The sequence below is a fragment of the Lissotriton helveticus genome, chromosome 3_1 (genome assembly GCF_964261635.1).
Source record: "Lissotriton helveticus chromosome 3_1, aLisHel1.1, whole genome shotgun sequence".
Taxonomy (NCBI): Eukaryota; Metazoa; Chordata; class Amphibia; order Caudata; family Salamandridae; genus Lissotriton; species Lissotriton helveticus.
This window is the reverse complement of record NC_136061.1, coordinates 588,114,574-588,141,228: the sequence shown is the minus strand read 5'-3', so window position 1 is coordinate 588,141,228 and position 26,655 is coordinate 588,114,574. Positions and strand designations below refer to the sequence as shown.

At 47.0% G+C, this 26,655-nt stretch overlaps 1 protein-coding gene across 1 annotated transcript in view; it reads right to left on the bottom strand.

The window, feature by feature from the left end:
• Positions 1-26,655, bottom strand: part of UNC80 (unc-80 subunit of NALCN channel complex) — a 2,761,828-nt gene that overhangs the window by 1,638,955 nt on the left and 1,096,218 nt on the right. The window contains exon 24 of the mRNA XM_078680564.1: positions 4,925-5,058. Coding sequence (XP_078536690.1) covers positions 4,925-5,058 — 134 coding nt within the window. The remainder of the gene's footprint in view (positions 1-4,924; positions 5,059-26,655) is intronic.

The window sequence follows — 26,655 nt, the reverse complement described above, 5'->3', positions numbered from 1 at the left end:
CCCCTAGATTTGGTATATAGTAGGAGCTGAGTCCCAAGACTTTAGATTTATCCTGACTGAAACTCTGATACGAAACTCTGGACCTTCGACATCCTACTCGACGTAGAAGACTGAAGAATCTCCCTTGTGGTCAAGGAGTGACCACCCTGCACAAGCAGGCACCATCAAGCGCTCAACGGTTTGCTTTGTTGTTGCTCCCGCCGGAGCCCGAACACAGAGCCTGACAAGACCCGGACTTCCAGACATCCAACAGCCCGATCCACAGCCACAGCAAAGCTGAGACCCATGGAGGCGATGAGAGACGTGGGACCAGCCATCTTGGAAAGCCAGCGAATTGCTTTCCGTGCAACTTCTGAAGCACCCTCGAAGTTTTGCATTGGGGATTGAGAAGCCCCAGCCCCGAGCACCAACTGCACCGAAGATCAGCCCTCCACACTCCACAAGTTCTGCGTGGGGCCCTTCTGCATTTTCCTGCTCAATGTATCTGTCCGGTCACTTGCCCGTTGGCTAGTGGCCTCTGTGACAACGAAACCCGAAATCTTCACTGCTGGTCTGGTTGCACCAGACTGGCCCTTGCTTCCCTGCGAAGGAGAAGCCCCTCAGTCCTTGCTGGCCTGAGTAAGAAGCCCTCTTCGAATCCTGTGTGGGTTGCCTTTGCCAAGGCTTGTTGACTCCAATCCGGAAGCCGACACCGCCGATAGCGTGAGCCTTTGTGGGCCAGTCCGTGCCCAGCTCCTGGTTGTCGTCGACACCTCCTGGTCCACGTGGCAGCAGAGACAAGCTTCACGACATCGCCTGATTGCTTCCCGACATCGCCTGGTTCCTTCCTGGTCCCATGCTGGTCACTGGCTAGTGACCCAGACTCTGTCCCCTCTGCTTTCAGGTACTCCTCATCCTCGATCCGCCCTTGGATCCAACCGGACTCTTCTCTCCTGGTCGCCTGCAGCATCTTTTCTCCAAGCCTCCATAGAACTCCACAACGAAACCCGACACACTTTGGAACCTATGCACCCGCTTCCTGAGGGTGAGGTAACGCGAGTACTGCTGTGCTCCTGTGAAGATTAACTCTCCTAGTGTCCTAGTTTCAAGTGGTTAGCTTCTAGTCCAGTCGGAAGACTCCTAAACCTTTAACTTTCTAACTTTACGCACCCATTGACTTCTATGTGTGCACACGTGTGCATTTAGACTCTGCACCCGCATCCCGTGAGCCTCCTGCTTCCTAACTACTGTTAGTCCAGTGTAGCCCCAGCGATTCCCAAGGCCCTAGGCCTTTCAACTGTTCGTGACGTGGTTCTTATACCACTATTTAGTATATCGTTTAGCGGGCCACCAGGGCATATCCATATTTGTGCAACTTATTGTATGTTATATTGCGTTACTTGTCATGCGCTTGTGCCTCTGCCCTCATAAAGAGTTCAGCGGATTGATTTAGAAATAAATACCTATATTTATGTTTAGCCTAAGACTGCTTTTGTCCATGCTACCACTAGGATAGCTTGTCTATAAGGTTGACTTTACAACCATCACCATAAGGGTTGTTTGGACTGATACAGGGTGCCCACTAGAATAGTGGACATCACATATCAGGCCAACTTCTCACATCCATTATCACCAAACTAATACAAATCCGGTTTTATCCCCAGCTGCAACACGGCTTTAAACATCTGTCGATAGCACAACATCCTGGGTAGGAAACATGTAATTGCAGAACATGCGGTAATACTCTCTCTAGATGTCAAAATGGCATTCAACATATACACATCTTAACATATCTCTTCAAGGTTCTGCTCCAAATTGGCTTTGGCCCGAAGTTCCTCAAGTGGGTTAAGCTCCTTTACACAGACCTTAAAGTTCAAGTTAACGTAAACAACCACACATCGAGGACGTTTTCGCTGAAGAGGGTCACTAGACAGGGAGCTCCCTATCACCACATATTTTTTCCCTGAGGCTTGAACCACTTGCAACCTGGGTTAGATGCGATAGATTGCCAGGGGGGCTGAAATCTGCTAAGGAAAAAGAGGACAGAAAATCCTTATATGCCTTATATGACATTTTATTATACCTCGTGTCACCAGCAAAATCATTAAACAGAATCCTTCACATTTTCACAAACTTTGGCAAATACTCAGGCTACACTATCAATTTGTCCAATTCAGTGAGCTTCACACTCTATGGGTCTAACCCAAATCTGCCACTGAACTGCGCTGCTACAATTGCGGTTGAGGGCTTCCGATATCTCGTGCCTTTATAACCCCAGACCCAGATCTTTTTCTACACCAAACACCTTGAGACTCCACTATACAGATTGAAAAACGACGTGCAGCACTGGAGGAAACTGCCTCTCCTCATTACTGGGATGTGCAGCCCTTTTTAAAATGCTGGCATTACCGATTTTTCCTATACATCCCACAACACAGCCCCAAAACGGTTACCGAGCCATACTTCAAAAGTATAGAAAGTGAAATTAGGACTTTGTTATGGGATGGCAAAACAACCTGCATTGTCTCACAAAACTTTGCTAGAAGTTGGTATGACGGTGGTATTGCAGTTCCCGACATCTGACTTTACTATTGGGCGACACAGCTGGTGTTTTTCACCCACTGGGTGTACCACCCCCAGACAGAACCTGCATACTAGTTGGATAGACACCAAATGGGGAAGGAAGGATACAACGGGGCCCTATACTCAAACCCCAAAAAAGGCCGATATACATCCGCCCTACCACCCTAACCATCAACATCTGGAATCAGGCCAGTAAAAAACTTGGCTGGCAGAGTATAAGAACCCAAGAGATTTGGGGCATTGGGTGCACAGCCGGGATTTGACAAATGGGACACGATTGGTATCGCCACCGTTGGTGACTTATGTAAAAAAGGGAAAATTCTACAGCCCTCAGAATGACAAAAAGAATAGATCTAGACCAGAGTATTTCAAAACATGCAAATCCGCCATGCTCTGATTACAACCATCCCCTACACAGGTTGAGATATCGGAGACATCTCTGCTAGAAGACAGACTAATATCTGAACCTATGAATAAAAAAGCCATATCTATGACATACAAAAACTTTGCAACAGCGTACCGGATCCACTCCAACGACTTCGAGAAAAATGGCAAGTAGAGCTTAGGCCACTTGAGGACAAGGAGTGGGAAACCGCGTTAATGTCCCCCTGGGAGGCTGCTATCCCACTCAAATTCCGCCTCATTCAGCTCAAGATACTGCATAGAACATACTTAACTGGGGCTACCCTTACTAAAATAGGGTGTAGAGAAGTACCAAGTTGCCTCAGACACTGCATGGAAGAGGCCACATTCTATCATGTGCTATGGAGTTGTCCTAAGATAACACCACTCTGAGGAAAAGCCACACAACATTGACAAAATGTAATTGGTAAGGATATCCAACTAACACCTAAGTTGGGACTCCTCAATATATGGGACGCCACAGATCTCACCACAGCAGAACAACAATGGGTCACTTTGGGGTTCACAATGCTCAAGCGTAGTATTGCGATGCCTTGGGGTGGCTGGAGAAGTACCGGCCTTGAAGGGATGGGCAAAAGATATGGATAAACATATGATTGCTGAAAAGGAAGTGTTTAAAAACAGAGGATGTCCAAAAAATGGGATAAGAAGTGGGGTAAATGGAACCTATATGGAGGAGAGATCAGCATCCCCCCATCAATTGAAACAGTGATTAGTGCGGGTGAACCTGAGAATATGCACCCCAGAAGTCCCAACAGAACAGTGTTTCTGGCCCTATATGTATAGCATGTTGCCTTTATAACGAATTACCTTATTGGTAACGAATGGCATTATTGACCTGTACTGTTTACTACGAAAACCAATAGAAATAAAAATGAATGATGCAGTTGAACCACTGTTACTTTTCTTAGAGAGCTCACAATATCTGCTTTCTTTACATTGGAAGTGGCCTTTAGCTGTGCAGCAGTGGGCACTATAAAACAAAACTTGTCCAACAGCCACACTTAAGTCCTTATTTATGAAAGCCTTGCGCCACCGATGCGTCACTTTTTCCCATGTTAAAAGTGACGCACCGGCGGCGCAAGGCCTTCATAAATAAGGCCCTTAATGCCTAACAGTCATGTCCCTAGTCTTAATGAATGGCCATCAGGATGCGCTATTAGGGAAAGGATGTGGCCTTTACTAAAAGCGTGGGTGTGTAGGGTCACATTAGTTACTCGTCTCGTGTAGGCCATAACAAGCACAAAAAAACACTAACCCTGAACTTCAAATGATCCCAGCCAGTTTCTTTTACAGGTTGCATGTTTTAGTCTTTGCAATGTTCTATACCTTAGAAAAACCACAAAAGTAGCAAATATAGGAACAAAAAGCATCTTTAGAAAATATAAATATAACCTTTAATGCTGGAATTATATTGTGTATAATCTAGTGCAGTGGCAAGAACTGCCGTACAATTACACAATATTCATTAATTTCCAAATGGTGTGCTGTAATTTCATGGGGGAAGTTGAGTCAAAGAACAAATATGCTGGATTTATTAAATTGTTGCGTGGCTGTTTTGACTTCATTCTAACTACGTTGATTTTTATGGGCATATTCTGGTACTTGGAGACGAGGCTAGAAGATGTTTATGAATAAACTCAACTTTTCTTCAGGAGATAACCTCTTTGACCGAGTTTCCTGGTAATCATTTGAAATATTTGGGATTTGAACTTGGAACTAAAATTGTATACACTTTTCGATGTACCTGACTCACCTGGAAATATCTGGCAAAGGCATCAATCAGTAATGATCTAAACAGGTATAAATAAGAGTTTTGACTTCTGATGTAAAGAAACCATTACGTGCATACAACGAAATCATGATGTGCGTACCACATGGGAAGGTGATCGTACAGACAGTCTGAAAAAGGCTTAGAAAAGAAATCGCTGGTACTCACCACCAGAGGCTCTGTCCGGGGTCTGGGCATGCAGGGAAACGTCTCTCTTAAGAAGGTGGTGATCTCTAGAAGTAGCTGGCACGCTGCCATCTTCAATGCAAATGGGCATCCACATTTTGTGGGGTTCACAGTGCCTGGCAAATCACATTTCCATGAGGAAGAACGTACTCTCAGGGCCAATAATACATGTCATCACGTATTAGCACAATTCACAACTATATTACATTTAAATAAAAGGCATGGTGAGTGCCAATGCACAACAAAGTGTGTCAAAGGCCATGGAGCCAACATACAAATGTTTGTACACTTGCTGCATCAGTAAAATTCTAACAATGTACATAGAAAGCATCCTGTACATTGATTTTGACAAAGAATAAAGTGTTTTTTATTAACATAGACGTCATAAAAAAAAGAGTACTTACTTGATACACATTTATCTCGTATTGCTATCTTTTCAAACACACAGCTTTTAATAGTACCCTATAATCCTGAACAGAATCCTCTGTGCATTTGACTATTGTTAGAACCTTATTACGGTAGTACCTCGTTTGCATACTGAATTATATTGTATTATCCCAACAGGAGTACTATCTATATATGTATTGCTCAATGTCGTTTGAAGCTACTTAAGAGAGGTTCTGGGCCTCTTCAGAAAGCACTCATAAACTGGTGAGGCTTGTACCTCAAGAGTCTACTTTGGAGTCTAAGCAAGCTGAGTAGAGTGTGGGATAGTGGGTGGTTTGTATGTATGAAAGACATCAATGTTAGGGAATCGTGGTTGGAAGGAAAGTAACATATTCTTCTCCAACATGAGATCATTCATAACATATATATGTATATAAACAGATTACTGGCCAGTGTTAACCCAGGAAGGTGGGACACGAAGCTTGTCGCTGCAACAAAACCTTCCAATGAAATTGTACCCTTGCTTTCCAGTGACAAGGGCCTCTGCATTATAGTATCCATCTGCAATTGCAGGAAGTATCTTGTGATGTTCAAATCAAAAGCTACAAAATGTTGATCTGCACGTTTAAAGTCTTTCGTACGGTCGACATATTGTCTTTGCGCCCCTTCAACGTCCGAGCACTTTGCCAGGGCCGGTTGTGGTTCCCAGTCCGGCCCTGTACAGACAGCACATTTTCCATTAAAATGGGTACCACATTTGTACAGATATGTTGTCTTACAGATACAAGTATAAAGGTCTCAAACGATGTGTGCTGTTTCAGCAAGTATTTATAAATAGCACATCACCGAGAAATGTTTCTTGATTCGTTCTGGCCATATTAAACCCTTTGTATCAATTACACATCAGAATTACAAAACAAATCGCTTCATTTGGGCTCTCTCAAGGCCTGCTATATTTTGAAATATCTGTAGTTCATTCACAAGTATTTTAATTTTGTTAACACTCCAGACAAAGTTGGCATAGTTCATAATTCACGTTACAACATCCTAAACAACTGCAGTCAGAGAAGGAAAAGTGAACATCAATCTCCATGCTAAAAAACCTAAGGAGCAATTTGTAAGAGGACATAGCCGCTTCTTTTACAAGCCCCTTGCGCCGCTGGTGAGTCACTTTTTCCCGTATTACAAGTGATGCACCTGTGGCGCAAGGGTCTTGTAAATAAGCCCTAAAATTTAAAGGCATCTTTATTGTTTATTCACCTCCAGCACCAAACTCAAAGCTACTTCAAGCGCCTATCCTCTCTGCAGGGGTGCTCGAACATCCCCTGCACCTTCCCACCTGACCTGCAAAAGGCCATGGACCGAGGCCAACTGCTGTTCATGAAAGGAACTTTGGATCCAGGGCCGTCAATGGTCTGGTACATTGGTGCAAGCAACCTGTGAGACATCTTTCGGCTCCGTACAGAGCCCATAGGTGTTATCACAGGAAGGGAGGCTTTCAAAAGCCAGGCCTCCTACTCCTAAATCCTTCCTCTCTGATGCTAGATCACCCTGTACGAGCTAGGAACTGCTCCCCCATCCATGGAGACTTTAAAATCCAGTGCCAGCCTTCACTACTGGATTGCAGGAGCGGTGCCTGCAGCCTCCGCACAGCCAAGTCTGACCTGCTCTGGATGGTGCCCATTGTGCTTTGGCTTAGGTCCATTTATTCCTGTTCATGTGAGGGATCGCCATTTCGGATGGGGGGGCACTGTAGGATCAGGCAAATCAGGTCAAGTTACTGCAAGGCATTCCTTGGCTTCACACAAGATCCTCAGCCCCATATCTATAGCCCTTCAATGGTGTCTTCACCCACAAAGGGCATTTTTTCTAAGAGCTTCATACCTGTCTCGGTCTTTAAGGTCCACTTTAGGGGAAAAGGGGCTGGCCACTCGGCACAATTTGCACTTTAAATAATCAGGCTCAACGCTGCCACTCAAAAACAATAAATTGAACAAGCTAAACCCGTTAGTTACTGGTACTGTTTGATATTCGGAGATACTTACAGAGACTACTTGCTCATCCTTTCTGATTTCACTCCTTTGCCCGGACCACTGCAATGCGGTTCACTGAATCAACAGTTGGGTGAGTACACAGCAAATTACGTCGGAAACGTATGAAACAATATACAGTCCAGTGCAGGTATAGTGGGCCTGCTTTACACCATTCGAAATCACAATTGGCCAGTCATTGCGACAGGGTAGCGTCCTCATCTTCCACAGCTGACCTAGTCAACATATCTCACCAGTCTCTTATGTTATCCAACAATTTATTGCACTCATGCGTATCTCTTGAGTTACCACTTCAGTCACCACACATTTCACACGTCTTTCTTCCACAGCGGGACCTCTCAGCAAACAGTAAGGCAGAAGCTGTAATTTTAAACCAACTGTTTCCCTGACTATGCACATGGTGAGTGCCCAACAAGCAATGTTTACTCGTGAGTGTTTGTGACCATGGGCCGAAGCACTTCTCTCAGGTTGTGCGCAACATTTTCTAGTACACCTGCATGGTCAGGCAAATCCACATTATATGAAGCAGGACAGCTTGACTATGCTTCCGTCTGGGACAATTCCCAGAGCACGTTGTGTACATTTTTTTACCACAAAGCTGGTGCAAGATACACCTTATGTAGGACTCGGAGTTTAAACTCTGTCTAGGGAAGTCTCACATGGCTAGTTGTTTTTTTAGTATAACACAGTATTTTACTACATTCATGGTCTGTTAACTGCTTTCAATGATGCAATCCTATCCTTCTCAAACGACCAAATGTGTTAATTCTTTTTTGTCAATTAAAGCTTTATATAGGGTCAAAACCAGTCTCTCCCCTCCAATATTATTTCCAGGGCAACCAGTCTCTCTGAGTCAGACAGCCTACTAGGGAAGCTCTTCCACGTCAATCATGCAATCTTTGTCAGCCTAATATGGAACAAAACTGGACTGCCCGATACCAAAGCAAGCTCACGCAAGCCGTACAACTGGCGGAGCGGGGTTATCCATCCAGGGTTAGTTTAATAATCAGCTTAAGCAGCAAACATATACATATAAACCCTGTGGTAAAACCACCTCTTTGACCAAGGCTACAGGTCCAATCAACTAGAAGGTGAGCTTCTTCGAGAAGGAACTCTATTGACTGTTGACATCAACTGTTCGACCCACACTTCTAACTATCCAAAGGAAAATCATGCACACAAAAGTTCAGTCATTGGAAGTCCAAATAGTTTCAAGTGATAGGCTGTTGATAGAGAATAAATCGAGTCAACTGTAGTTATGTTATGTTAATTGTAACTTATATAGCACGTAGTCACCTGGCGTGGCCCCAATCCTGTGGAAGCAGTTTCCTGGCAGCAGAGGAAACATCCCTCACTGCTCACCGCCACATTCGCCCGGTGGGCCGCTGGTGCCACGTGCAAGAGAAGAGTGGAGCACACAGGCCCCAAGAAGTGCCACAGAGACACCCTGGTACCAATCCCCAGCCTGAGTGAGTACTCCACATTTAAAAACACGCAGGCCTGCACAGTGCTGAGTGTAGTTGCGCCACCTCCCATGCCTGAGGACCGCCCGCCAGCAGCAGGCATTTTTGCTTGGCCGCCAACCTGCGCCACACCATGCAAGATGGGGGATCAAGACAATGCCGCCCAAGCCCTGGTGCCGGCAGTACCGCATCACCCTCCCTCTGGCGTTCTGCCTCCTTTCGGTGAGTCAGTGGACACCTCAACGGCCACGCCACTGTGGCAGACATGGCTTGGCTGCCTAGAGAACTATTTAATTGCGACGCGGGAAAAGGATGGAGGAGAAGAGATCTACCTCCTGTTCAAGCATTTACCAGACACGGGCCCCCCCAGACGATTTTGCCGCGGCAGTCACGGCCCTGAATGCCCATTTTGATCACCAAATGAACCCTGACTTTGAGCACTTTAAACTAAGACAAGCAAAGCAACGGGAATGCGAGTCCGTTGACGCTGTTCACGCACGGCTAAGGGAACTAGCCGCAATGCACCGCGGGGGCGACCGAGCCACAGAAGAAATCAGAGCCCAGTTGATCCTTGGGATATGCAGCAAGACCCTACGTGGTCTCATATTAAGGTAGCCGAACATATTGATGAATGATATCCTGGTGTTAGCGTGGTCCCATGACCTGTTGGAGGTGCATGCAGAAGAGATGGACGCAGCTCTGATGAGAGGGCCAGAAAAGAGCGTCACTGTAAAGTCGGAAAAGGTGGACGCAGTTAGGACAAAAGACAGGACCCACAGGCCACAAGATCGTCAGCCACAGACCCCAAAGAACCGCTGCGGATAATGTGGGTAAGAAGAACACCCCTCACAGTCGTGCAGGAGAAAGACGCATCGTAAAGAAGGGAACAGGCCTAAATCGATGAGACGGATGGTCCGCCAGCTCTCACAGGTCTTGCTGACATCTCAATCTGGGATCAAGAAAAGAGAACAGATGGTACTTGAAACTAGATTTGAACACTCGATATCATCAACTGACACTTGCCAAAGACAGCCGGTACATAACCACGTTCAGTACCCACCTAGGCCTCTGGAGGTATAAAAGACTGAATTTCGGCATATCATCTGCCGTGGAGATCTTCCAAAATGCCGTAAAAGAAATCTTAGTCGGGCACCCTGGTGTCTTAAAAGTGAGTGACGACATCCTCATTCACTCGAAGAAGGTGGAAGAGCACTACCAACATGTGAGAGTGACGCTGAAGCGACTGTCAGAACACATGGTCACCCTACACAAGTGCCTGCTGTTCCAACAGATGATTGAATTCTTCGGATACACGTTCATGCAAGAAGGTATACAAGTCGACCCACGGAAATCCCAAGCTATCAAGACAGCGGCCGCACCACTCACAGTCACGGAAGTCTGTAGCTTCTTGGGAATGGCCCGTACTGCGGCCGTTTCATCCCTGACCTAGCCACCCTTGCAGAACCTCTCCAAAGCCTCACCCGAGCTGACGCCATGTGGAAATGGGGTACGGCTGAAGAAACATCATTTCATGCAGTCAACAAAGCGCTCCTCGAGCACACCACGCTGGTGTATTTTGACCCTGCGAAGAGAACTGAGATACTAGTAGATGCCAGTCCCGTGGGCCTAGAAGCGGTCCTTACACAGGAGCAAGAACCGGGGAGATGGGCAGCCCTAGCCTATGCAATCAAAGCGCTCACGCCAACAGAGAAACAATACTCGCAGATTGAAAGGGAAGCCTTGGGAATCTGATGAGGCTGCGACACTTTCACCTGTACATCGGCGGACATCCATTCACCGTTGTCACAAACCACCAACCCCTAGAGCCGCTTTTCAAAGGATCGGATCCCCACCCTCCACCACTCTCTGAGAGGTGGGCCATCGGGCTCCAACACTATGACATGGATGTGATCTACCGGCCTGGTGCCAAGAACCCAGCCGACTTCCTATCAAATGCAAAAACAACAGTTGATGGACAGAAAGCAGAACAATGTCATACATTCACCCCAGTACAGAAATCTGGGCCTAAATCCATCGTTTTTTTGCTCACCACACCACCCCAGTTCAGGCATGGCCATATGCAAATCAGCCTGGACCCTGTGCCTCGTGGGAACAGTCCAGCCCGAACTGCCAAGCCATGTCTTCTATGGACCGGAATCAAGCATCCTAGGACCAGTTTCTGGCTATCAGCCGTCATCAGCCAGGATAGCTTAACTCCAGTGGTGTGCAGAGCACGGGACTCACGTCTGGGCATACCCGTCCCACTCTGGGTTTTGCTGTTCACCCTATGTGGGAAGGGGATGCCCAGACGTGTTTCCCGTGCTCACTACGCCACTGGAGTCAAGCTATCCTGGCTGATGACAGCTGATAGCCAGAAACCGGTCCTAGAATGCTTGATTCCGGTCCAGGGAAGACATGGCTTGGCAGTTCGGTCTGGACTGTTCCCATGAGGCACAGAGTCAAGACTGATTTGCATATGGCCATGTCTGAGCTCGGGTGGCTTGGGAGCAAAATAACAATGGATTAAACCCAGATCTGTGACTGGGGGTGAATGTTTTGCCATTGTGCAACATTCCGTCCATCATCTTGTGTGTTTTGACTTCCTATCAAGGCACCCGGACATGACTAAGGAGGAGAGGGAAGAGCAACACGGTGACAACACAGAAGCACACCTGGACATGCTAGCATCCCTGACGTGCCCCCGAGCGCTGACGATTGAAGAAATAACCACCGCGGCCAAAGAAGACCCTGTGATGGTCAAAGTCCAAGACACTATCCAAGGAGGGCTGTGGCGACAGTTCCTTCAGTCAGCAAACATGTGGTCAAGCCCAGAAAATGAAAGTCTGGTGCACATGTGGCGGGTAAGAAATGAGCTGAACCTCACCCAAATTGGACCACTCCTAAGAGGGAACCGCATTGTCATCCCAGCATCCCAGCAACTGCGGGCAACACAACTAGCCCAAGAAGGACACCAGGGAATGGAAAGGATGAAAGCCTGCATGAGAGAGAAGGTCTGCTTCCCAGAGATGGATGCCTAGATAGAGGAACTAGTCTGCAAGTGCCCGTCATGCCGGATCACAAGCGGACCCGAGGGACCAGCATCTGTCCACACAGAAGAACATGGTCAGAGCCCCTGGGAGAAAGTGAGTGTAGATTTCGGGAGTTTTCCGGATAAGCGAGTCACGTTGGCCCTCATTGACAGTTACTCCAAATACCAGATAGTAGAAGTGGTAACCTCAACTGCGTTCCTGCATGTCGGCCCAGCTCTGGAGAAAATATTTGGAATGTTCGGATGTTAGAAAGAACTTCGCAGCGACAACAGACCCCCATTCCAAGGACACGAATTTCGTGAATTCATGCACCACCATGACATCCAGCACCGGCGCATCACCCCCCAATGGCCCCATGCAACGGGGAGATCGAGCGTTTCAAGCGAACGATAAACAAGTCCATTTGCATTGCCGTGGCGGAACAGAGTGACCCCGAACAAGAACTCCAGAAGTTTCAATGAGAATATCAGAGCACGCACACTGTTCAACACGCCAAGCCCCCTGGGGGTTCATGTTCTCTGGCACCCGCCGAGATGGTATCCCCGTTGCCCCCGGCTGGTCCCCCCCTCAATTTGACGAAGGGGCACTCAGAAGAAGAGAGAACCGTAACAACCAGGCCAGACCAGGAGGCAAATTCCATACTCGCTATGAACAAGGACACTGGACAGTGATCGGCAGGCAAGGAACAATGGTGACCGTCGAGAAAGCCAGAGAAAGGGTGACCCGCAACATCTCCTGGTTCAAACAGGTAGACCAACCTGTCACTCTCCCCAGCATCGAGAACCACACGTAGAAGACTAAAGATCGTCAGAGCGAGCCCCTGAGGGCCGATGATCGACAATCCGATGGACTCCCTGCGCTGGGGAGTCCAGGAGTCACCGAGACCAACCTAGACCTGGTCCCCACCCCCGGCACCCTGGTCCACACCCCCCAATCAACAGAGGGGCTACCAGGTATGCGCTGAGAGCAAATCCACCACCAAGCACCCGCCTGAGAGACTTTGCCTGCCAAGTAGGTGAACAATGAGACTTTTCATACTCCTGTCAAGGACTGAGATGAGATGGAATGCAACAGTTGGCGCACCAGCTTTTCCCCGCTGGTGCGTGTTCTGCAGTCCCGCCCCTGCGCTCACGCCAGCTGGCGTGAGCACATCTAGATAAATAAAGAAGGTGGAGCTGCCGCAGGCAGTCCGCATACTACCACGCACAAGAATTGGTGCATTATTTCACCGCTGCGTGCACCCCAGCAATTAGCGCGCCACGCAGAGGGAGGGCAGCCCCCCCCCCCAGAACAGGTTTGACCTTGATAAGTCCGCGGGGAACAAAACTAACAAGGATAAGGGAATCAGCCGTGTGATTACCCTTTTAAGAATAGCAGAGGAGAGCCTATAACACTAAAATCACTAAAAAGTCAGTCAGTGTTAATCGCCACAGTTCGAATTTCAGTCGCTACCTTTGTGGCAAGGCACGCCTACAAATATCACAATTCAGGGGGACCTTAGAATACCATCTGCATTCTGGCCGACAGGAAGGGTCTCCTGATATCTTACATTAAATAAAACAAAAGAGCGTGCATCGAAAGGCATTAGAAACTATTAAAACGTCCCCACGTATGCACAAAGTGCACACGCAGTAATGGGGGCACATCTTAGACATTGTGCCGTGCACCATATGATGCTGCATTAAACATATGATCTCTGAAGCATATAAAGGCTCTCCTTCAGCCTACCAAATGTACAATTAGAAAGGACAGGATTGAATAGCGGAGTAGATCATATTGGTCAAAGCGGGTAATCACGAAAAGATTGGCAACACACAGCCAACAGGCACATATTGTTTGTGTGTTAATTTGAGCGAGGTACAAGAGAATATACAAGGCATATCAGTACAGTTTCAGCAAAATAAAGTGAGATGAGATGGTAGCGCACACAATGAAAATCAAATTTCCAAAATATGTATCAAAGATACAGAGAATGTAATTAACTCTTCTACGCTAACTTCAGCTGTAGAAATGCCATGTATGCGCGTAACTCCGTCCGGTTGAGATTTAAAAGGCAGAACATAAACTACGGCGCATGTCTCCACTCAAGAAAGTGACATAGAACGGTCGCCGTAGTGGCGTGGTATTGCACATAGTGTTAAGTACGGACAAAATCCCATATACTGACCTCTAAATAATATTCTGACAATGTAAAGTTTATCAAATATATATGGAAAGAAGCCAAAGTTAAAAAAACTATCTTCATTCAATAATGTTTGTAAAAACACACTACAAAGCGACAAAGCATAAAAATAAAGGGCCCAATTCACAGAACTAACTTAAGACAAAATCCTAAACTTACTACTTTTGGTATTCACAGAAAGCATTTAGTAGTAGTAAAGTTAGTATTTTGTCTTAAGTCTGTCTTAAGTCTGTCTTAAGTCTGTCCTAAGTCTGTCCTAAGTTTGTCTTAAGTCTGTCTTAAGTCTGTCTTAAGTCTGTCCTAAGTTTGTCTTAAGTTTGTCTTAAGTATGTCTTAAGACTGTCTTAAGACTGTCTTAAATCTGTCTTAAATCAAACTTAAGACAAAATCCTAACTTTACTACTACTAAATGCCTTCTGTGAATACCAAAAGTAGTAGGACAGACTTAAGACAGACTTAAGACAGGCTTAAGACAGACCTAAGACAGACTTAAGACAAACTTAAGATGGACTTAAGATAAACTTAGGACAGACTTAAGACAGACTTAAGACCGACTTAAGACAAAATCCTAACTTTACTACTACTAAATGCCTTCTGTGAATACCAAAAGTAGTACGTTTAGGATTTTGTCTTAAGTTAGTTGTGTGAATCGGGCCCACAGGCACCAAAGTAACCCATAGGTTGACACCAAAAAATCACCTAATTAGCATCGTTCTCCGCAATAAGCGTGCGCGGGGGACCAACCCAATATAAGTCAAGCAGAGAAAACTCGACACTCTTGATTAGAACAAGAGAGAAGTTGTAACACCTTTGATGTAACTGTCAGTAGGAGAAGACAAAGCATGATAGTACAGTAATATTTGAAAAACCACAAAACGCGATGAGAGATTATCAGTTGGGCTCCCGGTTTTATGGTATTTATTTTTTGACATTTCCATCTGTATTTATACATATTTATTTTTTGTCAACCTATCTGTATTTATCCATATTTATTAGTTTTGTGAAAAATATAAAGCTGAAACTGGTATATTTCCACATTTATTTAACCAATAAATATACAGTCATGCTTGAATGCCTGCTAGGTTTCAGTGATTTGAACACCCACAGAAGATAAATCAATGTACTTACATGAAAATATGTACATTTCAGTATCAACCTTGTGCATATCTACTGCTGTTTAAGCCTCTTTACTAACATTCATTTTTTTAAACCCCTTACCTATCAATCCACACAGTTATTGGCGTGGCACTCATGGCAAAGTGTATTTATAATCACTCAAAAAGCACCCAATTTCCGTTTTTATCCACATTTAAAAATAAATACAGACAAGAAAATAACGGTTTTCTGTCTGTATTTATCTGTAAACCTAGGTAAAAACGAAAAACAGGAAGCCTTAATCATAAGGTAAATAATTCTGATGTTTCCAGTGATGTCTCCGTAATTCAGTAAGGTGAAGACCACAAGAGGCATGCACAGAGTTCATCCTTGATAGTGAGAAGTATCAAAAGGCATTCTCAATGGGTAACTGTACAGGTCCAGGTCCTATTGTATGACAGACAAACAACATTTCTACAAAAAAATCTGGATTTTGAGACTTAAATGAGAAAGTCTAGTAAATCTGGCTACTCCCATGGTTATAGATACGCATGTGTGTATCTTACAGAAAGACATGGAATTCCTTATCTGCTCGCAACCTGAGAAACCAATCGGTTTCACGCTGCCTTAATCAGAGCATTCTAACACCACCCCTGGGTGAGGGTCTTACTTGCTCAATTCCATCAAATCTGATATTGATTAGTTCATTGTCCTGGTGTACCTCATGGTAATGCATCGCAATACGGTGGTTTGGAGTATTCTTGCAAATGCTCTGACATGTTCTTGAATCCTTTCTTTCAAATGCCTAAATATGCTGCCAACATATATTATGTCACAAGTGCATTTTATACTGTAAACAACACATTCAGTGTTGCAATTGATAAAAAAAACAGATGTTATACTCTCTGCATGTATTGTACTTAAAATTAGTGCTATTGTCAGATGTCAAGCAACATACACAACAAGATCCACATTTGTAAAAGCCTACTGGGGTGAAGGCAGCCTCGACTCCTTTTTAGGGTCTGGTAAAAAGCTGGGCTACAGATACTGTCTAGTGTTTTATCTCTGCCATGTGTTAGCAGTGGTTTCCTGCCAATAACCTCCTTAAGTGTTTCATCCCCGGTAAGTAGATGCCAATGTCTCCTCACGATTTTATATACTTATGTACTCAAAACAGAGTAAGGAGTGATCAGTGCAATCTTTCTTTTATTCTTCATCTTGTTCTTGGCCTGAAGTAGATTCACTTGTTTGATATTGTTGACCTGATTGCGGGCTTCCGTCAGTAGATTCCTACTGTATCCTCTGTTTAAACATCTGTTATCGACCATATCAAGTTCCTAATCCAAGACCTTTTCATCAATTCAATTTCTCTCTGTTCTAAGGATCTCTCCGTAAGGGATTGCCTTGATCTGTGATGGTAGATGGGCATTGGTGGCATGCAGCAATGAGTTACAGGCTGTGGGTTTCCTATACAGCAGTGTTTTGACTTTGTTATTCTCGACCTGTATGCTAATGTCTAAATAGTTTACTTTCAATGCACTCTGTTCCTTTGTGAACGTTATATTGTAAATGTATGTTTTCAGGTACTTAAAAAATTCTTCCAAAGCTTCTGTAGTATCAGACCACAACATGATGACATCGTCAATATAACGCATCCATTACAGGATGTTATCCAACCACTCTGCCGCGCTTTCTCTCCAGATGTGTTTCAATTCATACCATCCCATGAAGAGGTTACCATATGAGGAAAATAATTTGGTCCCCATAGCTACTCACTGAATCTGGCAGAACCAATTACCATTGTGTGTAAAGAAGTTATTCTCAAGCACTAGTAAATACATCTCCTATAACACATTGATATGTTCAAACAGTTCTGCAGGACGGAAGTCTAAGAAATATTGTACTGCCCTCATGTCTAGAGTCGCTGGAATACACGTATAGAGTGAACAAACATCACATGTGACAAGCAAATGTCCCGTTACCCACTCCACATCCGGTAATTCACTTAGAAGATCATGAGGGTCCTGTAGGTATGCTTGTAACCTTTTCACTAATGGTTTGTGAAATAGATCAATATACTCTGACAAACACTTCTAACTATGTCAACTTCCCTCTTGTGTGTAAACATTATTCACAGCTATTTCAATTTTTTTTTTTAAACTATGCATTTTAGAAAACAGAATGCATAACATACAGTGCACTGTGAAACATTCCCAGGTATATTAGCCATTCTGTTGCCATTTTAAACCCAGCTAATGGAGTGGGCTTTTGTCATACAGACCAGTGTCTTAAAGGGCCAGTGTCTCAAGTGGGAAAGCAACATCCAAGCAAAACGCACCAGCACTGGGGAAGGGAAAGCTGTTCTGGCAAAACATGCCTGGGTCCCGAAGATCAGGAACCTGGTTAGAGAAAAGATTGCTGACAAAAAAGAACTTGGGTCAGAAAAAAGATTGTGGACAAAAAAGAACTTGGGCCATCTTACAGAGCGCCTGTACCAGTCATGGCTGTCAAAGGAACAAGAACAGTTCCTCTTGTGCCTCTTGCCGGAAAGAAAGAAAAGAGATTTGTCTTCATTGATCTGATCAAACAACACTATTTGGCCGATACTGAATTGTAGGCCACGTGGACTTCTCGGTAGCCGCCGATCTCCTTTTGCTACCATTCAAGAAGTTCAGACAGAAAGATTAATAACATTTGAAGATTCGACTCTACGAAGTGGAGTAACCAACAATGGAATGGAACTCATGCCTGTTGAAACTGAACAGCAACAAAATACAAATGAAACACAGATCTCAATTCGGCCTAATACCGACATGTATGTGAATATGTCTTGAAACAAGTCATCTGCCAGTTCTACACAGCCTGATGACCTACCAAAGATAGATCGAACTGCGCCTGGCTACTTCATCAATGTTGATACCTTTCCTCTGGAGACAAGTGAACCTGAGTCACCGCCAGCTTATGTTTACCACAAAGATTTTTTTTTAAATCTTTATCGTTGGCTGAAAAAGACATACTCAGTTTCTCCCTGGCTACAGCTCTGGATTGCAATTGGTCTACTTTATCTAGTCCTTTGGATAGGTGTAATGACTGTCTTTTTCCTGCTCCATTTTCCAGTACCGAATTGTGTGATGATACATCTGATTTTGACACCATGTATTGTTATCAATATTATGGTAATCATTTCTTGCACAAATCAAGTATCTCACATAATGTTTTCACTTATCATCAATGGGAACATTGCCCAACACCACCAAAAGGTAGTTCACATACTATTGCACAAAAGTTTGCTTATTTTTCTGGGTTTAACACTTCAGACCCGATCTCATGTTATTATAAGTTTGCACCTACACCTGTAAAGAAAAATATGCTCACCAAGATGAAACAGATATGCTCTGTTTCCTTTATTTCCCAACTGTCTTTACAGGATTTTGACTTTTGGAGGGACGCAATAGACACACAATCTGTCTGGGGGACTAAAGACTGGCAAGTTCAGGGAACTAAGGCCTTATTTAGACCATGCCTCAGTCCACAGCACATTGTTTTTGTGAACGACACTGTGCAACAGACTTCGTGTCTTGGGTTAGCTAAGATAAAGGATTTGAACACACCTCAGATTCCCTCACTTACACAATTTGAGGGTTAGCAGAATTACACACAACATAGGGAGGATGCACTAGATGACATTCTACATGATGATTTATACAATTCGTCAGACCCCAATTGGAAGGGATAGTTGATTTGACCTATCAACACAAATAGGTGTCAGTCAAGATTCAGGGGTGAAACCAAAAGGTTTAGTATTCATAGGCCTGACCGACGCTATGTACAAATAGAACATTTGGGGGTGGTGACATCTTACAGTGTTGGGAAGTTATGCCTAGAGTAGCTAAAAACTTCAACACTGTCCCAGGTGAAACAACACTTGTCCTTCCTCTCAGATGACATGGATCTTAGGGATTTCTTGTTAGGTCCCTAGAAATCGCGCCAGAAGTGCTTTTTATATGCTATTTATAACAAAGTATGGAAAATTTCACACCAGGAGGCTGCTGAGAGATTGCGTGAGATTTACAGGATTAACATAGAAAAGGCCTTGGCAGTGGTCGACAATGTCATGACCACACTAACGTCCAGGATGTATTCACTGGGCAACATTGTGTCTTCTGCAATAGATATAATAGAACAGGATTTGTCTATCCTTCAACATGGGCAATCGCAATTGGGGTCCATTCTATTATTAAGCTGGATGCTGCACTCATTGAGCTTTGGTCACGTACCCTGGCGGTATATCAACAGTAGGTCTCTGTTTTCTGCATACAATCTAACAGAAAGACAGACAACAATGGAACGAAGAGACGCAAAATATACAATGCTGCACATTGAAAAATTGGACCAACTACGTTTTACTGTGGCTGAGTCACCCTCCACAGAATGGTTTATCCATGGTTATATTACATTGCCGTCACGCCATTCCAATTTCAATATTGTCTACAGTATTACTAAGTAGGCAGATTTAGATGCAGATATGGGGACACTGAAGTCTTTCTCAACGGTTCAGACTGTGAGAATTCGTTAAGTGGGTCTCTAATTTGTCAGGATATTATGCGTCACGGAGCTTGTAATGCTTCGGTTGCAAACCTACATTTGTCACTTGAAAGGATCCCCAGGTGCAGTGATTCATCCAGTGTTTAAACTGCTCTTGAATGGGAGTTAATTGATGTTGAATGATCAAGGGTATTGTGGGATACTGCCAGGCATTGCATATCTAGTCACAGTAAGTTCCCTCCAAAATTTTGGAGAAAGCCATAAATTCTCAGTTGACGGCCTATCTGGATCAACATAACATCCTTGACTCCACTGAGCATGGTTTTAGATCTTGGCACTCCACAGAGTCAGCCCTGATCATGGCGACAGAAGAGATCCGTAAGGTGATGGATGATAGTGGTAGGGCCGCCCTGATACTGCTTGTCTTTACGGCAGCCTTCGATACTGTAAATCATGCAGTATTAGTATAAAGGCTGCGTGCCTTCGGTATCAGTGGTAAAGCCCTGGCCCTTCTAACATCATTCCAGTCCTCCAGGAATCAAATAATACATTGGGAGAGACTTCGGTCAGAACTGTTTACTCTCCCAGGTGGAGTCCCCCAGTGCTCGGCCCTGTCCCCGACCATGTTCAACATTTATGTGGCCCTCTAGCCAGACTAATAAAAAGTCATGGTCTGTCTCTCGTATCCTACGCTGATGACACGCAGCTAGTGGTGTCTGTCACGCAAAATGGGGACATGATAGTCGAACGGTTTAGCAATTGTATTACATCACTGATGTCTTGGATGAATACCAACTTCTTAAAACTCAATACTGATAAAACTGAGATTACAGAATTTGGTCAGAAACCATCGATTTGGGGCCAATCATGGTGGCCCATCAAAGCCGGAACTTGCCCGGTTCCGGTGCCCAAGGCCCGGAACCTTGATTTTCTGATCGACAAAGATTTAACACACCTCTCAGATAAACCAACTGGCTTCAGCCTGCTTCTTCACGTTGAGAGTTGTACGGAAGATTCTTCCTTTCATTCCTTTTTCTTTGTGGAAAACGGTGGTAGGAGCTTTAGTTCTATCTAGAATTGACTATTGTACCGTCCTCTATCCAGGCGCTGGAGTACGGCAGCTCATTAAACTCCACTCACTGCAAAATGCAGCAGCACGAGTACTGCTTAGTTTACCCAAATACCACCCCACCTCTGCCAGTATAAAGCAACTTCACTGGCTTCCAGGGAGACGGCGGGTGGAGTTTCAAGCCCATTGTCTAGTTCATAAAGCCCTCTATGGGGGAGGAGCAATGGACTTACAATCTTTATTTCCTCAGTATGATCCATCGCATTGTCTAAGATCTACTGATACTGGACTGGTACATCTTCCAAGGATAAAAAGAGTAAGATGGGGAGGAAAACGTTTTTCATTCCAAGCACCTATATTAGGAAACTCCCTCTCCATCCAACTTCGACTTCAGTCCAGCCTTACGCTTTTTAGGAAAAACATAAAAACCTGGCTCTTCACGCAACTCCAATTTCCTTTGCTGTTCCGCCTTTGACGTTCCCCTAGCGCAAAGACGCCTCGGCAATAGTGCGCTTTAAAAATATTTCAGTCAGTCAGTCAGTTCCAGGGTTACTTGTTATATGCAAGTATTGTTTCCACCGACCCACAAAGTCAGGGAGGCGCCGCAATGGCCTTCATTAAATGTTTCCCTTACACAGTTTGATTCTCTGAGCAGACATAAAGCTATGCTTTTACAGAAGCTTGTGGCCTTAACCTCAGCCCGAGAGACTTTTGATCTCCAGGTTGCAAGGTCTTCAGCTGAGATAAAGGCACTAGTCAGAACTAACTTACCGCTCCATTGGGGGGCGTGGCCACGGTGGCGAACTAAATGGCTGCTCTGCCGTGAAGCTCCTCCATGCGGGCACCCAGCGGCAGCGAGCGGGATGTGACCCGCTACCCCTGCCTCCCCCAGATGCACGGAGCCAACTACTGATGACACCCTGGGCAGCTGATCGAAGTTTCCGTGCCGCGGGAGCAACCTAGGCTGCGTAAAGGGCGGAGGGGACTCGAGGCCTTTGGACCTCGGCGCCATCTTTCCTTCGGCACTGGTGCGCTGGGTGAGTGCGACTCGGCCCCCGGCTGCTGTGCTTCCTTCCCCCGCTTCTCCCCCCGCTGGGCTCACGCGCGATCCTCCCTTCCTCCGCGGCTCCCGTTTCTGGGGCGCCTGGCTCCCGGTGCGAAGCGACAGCCCACGGCCTAGCGCAGCGCCGGTGCCAGGGCCTCGATTTTGGGTCCGCGCTGGTGTTCGGGCGGTCGCGGTGGGGCTTGGCCGGTGGCGGTGGGGGTTGGGAACGAGGCGGCTGGGGCAACTGGCGGCGCTCTCCGGCTACACACAGCGGCCCGCCTTTCGCATACCGGCTGGGAGACCGTGTATCTCCCCTTTCCTCCGGTGGAGGTCACCGTGAGAGGGTTGCTCCCTGCCTCGCTGCACGCAGTGTGGCGACGCGCCCGTTCCGGAGGGGGTCCCGTTTTGAGGCCGTGGAGCTGGCTATTCCCGACCGCTGGTTTCTGGTACCTCTCGCCCAGGGACTGGGTCCTGCCTTCTTGCCTTTCCCATCGCCCGGCCTGTCCGCACCCTGGTGACACCGTGGTGAGGCCGCTGAGTTGAGCACTGGTACCTGCTTTCTGACTGGCTGTCAGCCTCCTTAGCCGTTTTGCGGCCGCAGCGCTTTTCCACACAGCCTGGGAGATGGGGAAACGAGATCCTAACCAAAGGAAACTTAGCTTTGATAAGACTCCCCTCCTCGCCACGGACACCCTGCCTGGTGCGGCCTCTGGTGCTGCCGACACAACGGGCGGTGGCGACGCAGCGTCCATGGTGGCCGCCATGATGGGAGAAATGCGCGCGGGCTTCAAGGCCCTGGACACTCGCTTCGATACCCTAGAGAAAAAACTGTCAGACATTGGCACCACGGTGCAAGCACATGACCGCCGCCTCGACTTGGCAGAGTCCAGAATCTCCGATGTTGAAGACGGGGCCACCAAGACACTGAAACGGCTGGAACGTGTCGAAAAAGTTCTTAAGGATGTGGCCATTAAGAATGAGGACTTGGAAGCGCGTAGTCGCAGGAACAATATTCGCATCCTTGGAGTGGCGGAGACGACTGCCACGGGCCGGTTTGATACCTTTGTGGAACACCTCCTCATCGAACTGTTCGGAAAGACACCTTCACGGCGGGCTTTGTCGTCGAACGGGCACATAGGTCTCTAGGACCCAGGCCACACACTGGGCAGGCACCTCGTCCCATCATTGCCAGGATTATGAACTTTCGGGACCGTGACGCTGCACTCCGCGTCGCACGCGAGATGGGAGAGGTACAGTGGCAGGGAAGCAAGTTGTCCTTCTTTCCGGACTACACACTAATGGTGCAGGAGGCACGTCGGAAGTACACTAGCGTGAAGGCCGCCCTCCGCAATCTCGGCTTGAAGTACGGCATGCTCTATCCGGCATGGCTAAAAGTGGAAGTGGGCGGCCGATTTCGCATCTTCGAATCTCCTGCGGAGGCCCAAGATTTCTGCCATGGCTACAAGAAACAACACGGCTCGGCTCCCGGTTCCAGGCCTCGTTCTCCACCTCAGTCTGACACGCAGGCCAGTGCTGACTTGTTCGCTGAAACTGGCCTAGGCTGATCACCCAGTTGCTCTCTATTTTGGGTTCCTTCTGTATGGCACTTGAGAGTTCCGCTCTGGTGGGTTCAGATTTGTGTTAATACCTCGTTGGACGCTCTGCTGGGCTGCCCGCATGGGGTAGCGTCGCTTCCCCCTATGGCGAATGCCTGTTTGTTCAGATCCTATTGGGGTTTATTATTTTTTAGTTGGCAGATATGTTCGATTACAATGTATACCTTGCCATTTGTGTTCTGCGCAACTGTTCGGAGCTTGTTTGGGTTCTGCCTCTCTTGAGGGGTCGGGAGGCTGGCTGGTGGGTGGGAGATGGGGTGTATGTTTTCTTTGGGAAATTGTATATTTGTGTTTGATTGCGAGATTCATGGTATCGGTCTGTTAGCTGTACGCCCGCCGTTTACAGTCCTTGGTTTAGCGCTATGGCCAGGCTAGGTTTGCAGTCCGGTCCCTCCAAGCTTAAGTTGATGTCCTGGAATGTTCGTGGCTTGAACACCACTCGAAAACGAAAACAGGTTCTGCAATATGCTGACCGTCATGGGGTGGACATTCTCTTCCTACAAGAAACCCACTTGGTGCAGGCAGACACTGCCTCATTGGCTAGGGGTTGGGGGACTCATAGAGTATTTTCCACTTACAGTAGGTATGCACAGGGGGTTGCGATCCTTGTCCACAAACGAATTCCCTTTGTAGTTACGGACAGTAAGGTGGATAGAGAAGGCAGATATGCGCTACTTTCTGGTGTGTTGTATGGACACAAAGTTGCATTGGTTGGGGTCTATGGCCCTAATACTGACTCCCCGGACTGTTTCCATGACCTGCATCTAACACTACTCCACTCGGATATTGAGCTGCTGGCGTTGGGAGGCGATTTCGACCTATTAATGGACCCTGGCAGGGATAGTACGTCGTCCTCTTGCTCGCGCTGCGGTAGCTGCCATTTGCTCACACTTCTCCCTGCTAGACGTGGAGGCCAGACTGCATGCTCACGCCCCCGCTTTTACTCACCACTCCAGCTTCCATAACACCAGCACATGACTGGACTATTGGTTACTATCTCCGGGCCTGGCGGGATGGGTGGTTGATCTCAGCATACTTCCACGAACCCTTTCTGACCACTCTCCAGTGATGTTGACCCTGGCGGTGCCGAGGATGGGTGGGTACGAACGGCAGTGGCGTTTCCCAGGGAGAGCACTTGCGGACCCTGTCTTTACTGAGGAGATCCGCACTGCCATTGAGGACTATTTCGACATCAATACTGGCTCTGTGGCCACTTGGGCCACGTTATGGGAGGGGTTCAAGGCCACCATCAGGGGAGTCTGTATCACCAGGCATGTCGGGGCTCTGCGTGAGGTCCGTGCTACTCTGGACCGAGTGGAGGCCGAGCTATTGGCGGTGGAGGGTGAGATTCTCGCTAATCCCTCGCCGACCCGCGAGGCCAAGCGACTTGAGCTGCTCCTTGAATTCAGGGAAACCGCTGACAGGGAGCTGCGGTTTCTGGGCAAATACCACTTGGCACGCCAGTATGGTGAAGGGGATAGGCCGGGCAGATTCCTGGCTCAGCTGCTCCGCCCCCCACGGCAAGCTGCGTACATCACGGACATAATTGGCTCACAGGACACACACCTTTTTTCCACCCCCGATATATGTGATACTTTTTTGGTTTACTACCGCCGCCTTTACACTTCCGCCCTACCGGGGGACCGCCAAGACCCAGGGTCGTACATTAATGAAATTGCCATGGTGTACTTAGAGAAATACATGCAAGACTTCCTGGACGATCCCATCACACCGGACTCTATAATTGAAGCCATTGACTCCTTGCGGGGTTCTTCGGCGCCCGGTCTTGATGGTTTCACGGCCGACTTTACAAAGAATATAAGGAAGAACTGGTACCAAGACTTGTCGAAGTTTATGCGGAGGCTTTGGAGTCCGGCATTATCCCTCCAACGCTCCGTGAGGCAGTCATTGTTTTGCTGCCCAAGCCAGGACGCGATCCCACGGTCTGTGGCTCCTATCGACCGCATTCGCTCCTCAACCTCGACTATAAAATATTATTGTGTCACCGGCCCAGTCCGGCTTTGTCCCCCACAGGTCTACCTCCCTGAATCTCCGTACGCTTTTCTCCGTCTTACATAGGATCGACCCCTCCACTCCGGCGGCGGCTGTCTTTCTGGACGCCGAAAAGGCGTTCGACACTCTGGAATGGCCTTTTTTCCTGTCAGTGATGCGGCGGATGGGCATGCCCGCGATGTTTGTGGCTACGGTTGAGTTGCTGTACACTGCCCCCACGGCTCGCATTCACTTGAATGGCACCATCACTGAAGGGTTTACTCTCTCTAGAGGCACCCGGCAGGGATGTCCCTTGTCCCCACTCCTCTTCATTTTCGCTATGGACCCCCTTGTGCGACACTTTCAAGAGAGACATCTCCACAGGGGGCTCCAATTCCGCATCGGCCCACTCTTAGTCTCGCTATATGCAGACGACATGGTCCTGTATGTCCGTACCCCAGAAGTCAACCTGCAACCCCTGCTGTCAGAGATCGCTCGCTTTGGCGAATACTCAGGCCTCAAAGTCAACTGGCACAAATCGCAGCTGTTTTCGCTCACCCCCGCCACCACACAGTGGCCTTGCTCCTTCCCACTGGAGTGGTGCGAGGACTCTGTTAAATACCTGGGGATCCACGTGCACCTTCACACGGTGTCCATTATTCGTCTGAATTACGGACAAACCCTAGATTTCTTGGAAGATAATACGGACCGGTGGCTCCGTCTCCCTTTGTCCATGGCTGGCCGAATTGCTATCGTCAAGATGGTAGTCCTTCCCCGGTTTTTGTACCTTTTCAATAACATCCCGATCCCTCTCACCAAGATTTTTTTCGCCCAACTACGCACTTCCCTGTTGCGGTTGGTATGGGGCGGTAAACACCCCCGTGTGACCTGGCACACATTAACTCTTCCATATGAGCGAGGAGGATTTGGGGTGCCAGATTTTTATCTTTATTACTTGGTCGCGCAATGTACGTATGCACACCCTTGGTTTCACCCGGATGCTAGGATCCCACATCTGAGACCGGAAGCTGATGCAGCGCTCCCACTGCCACTTAACACAATCCTCCCCAAAGGACTCTCTCGTGACCCACATGACATACACCCGCTGTCCACCACTGCCTGGGCCTGGGACAAGCTGAAGCGATTTCTACACATAGACAGTTTGTATTCCTCTGCTCTCCCTTTACCCAACCCTCACTGGCTCCCCATTACCGGCGA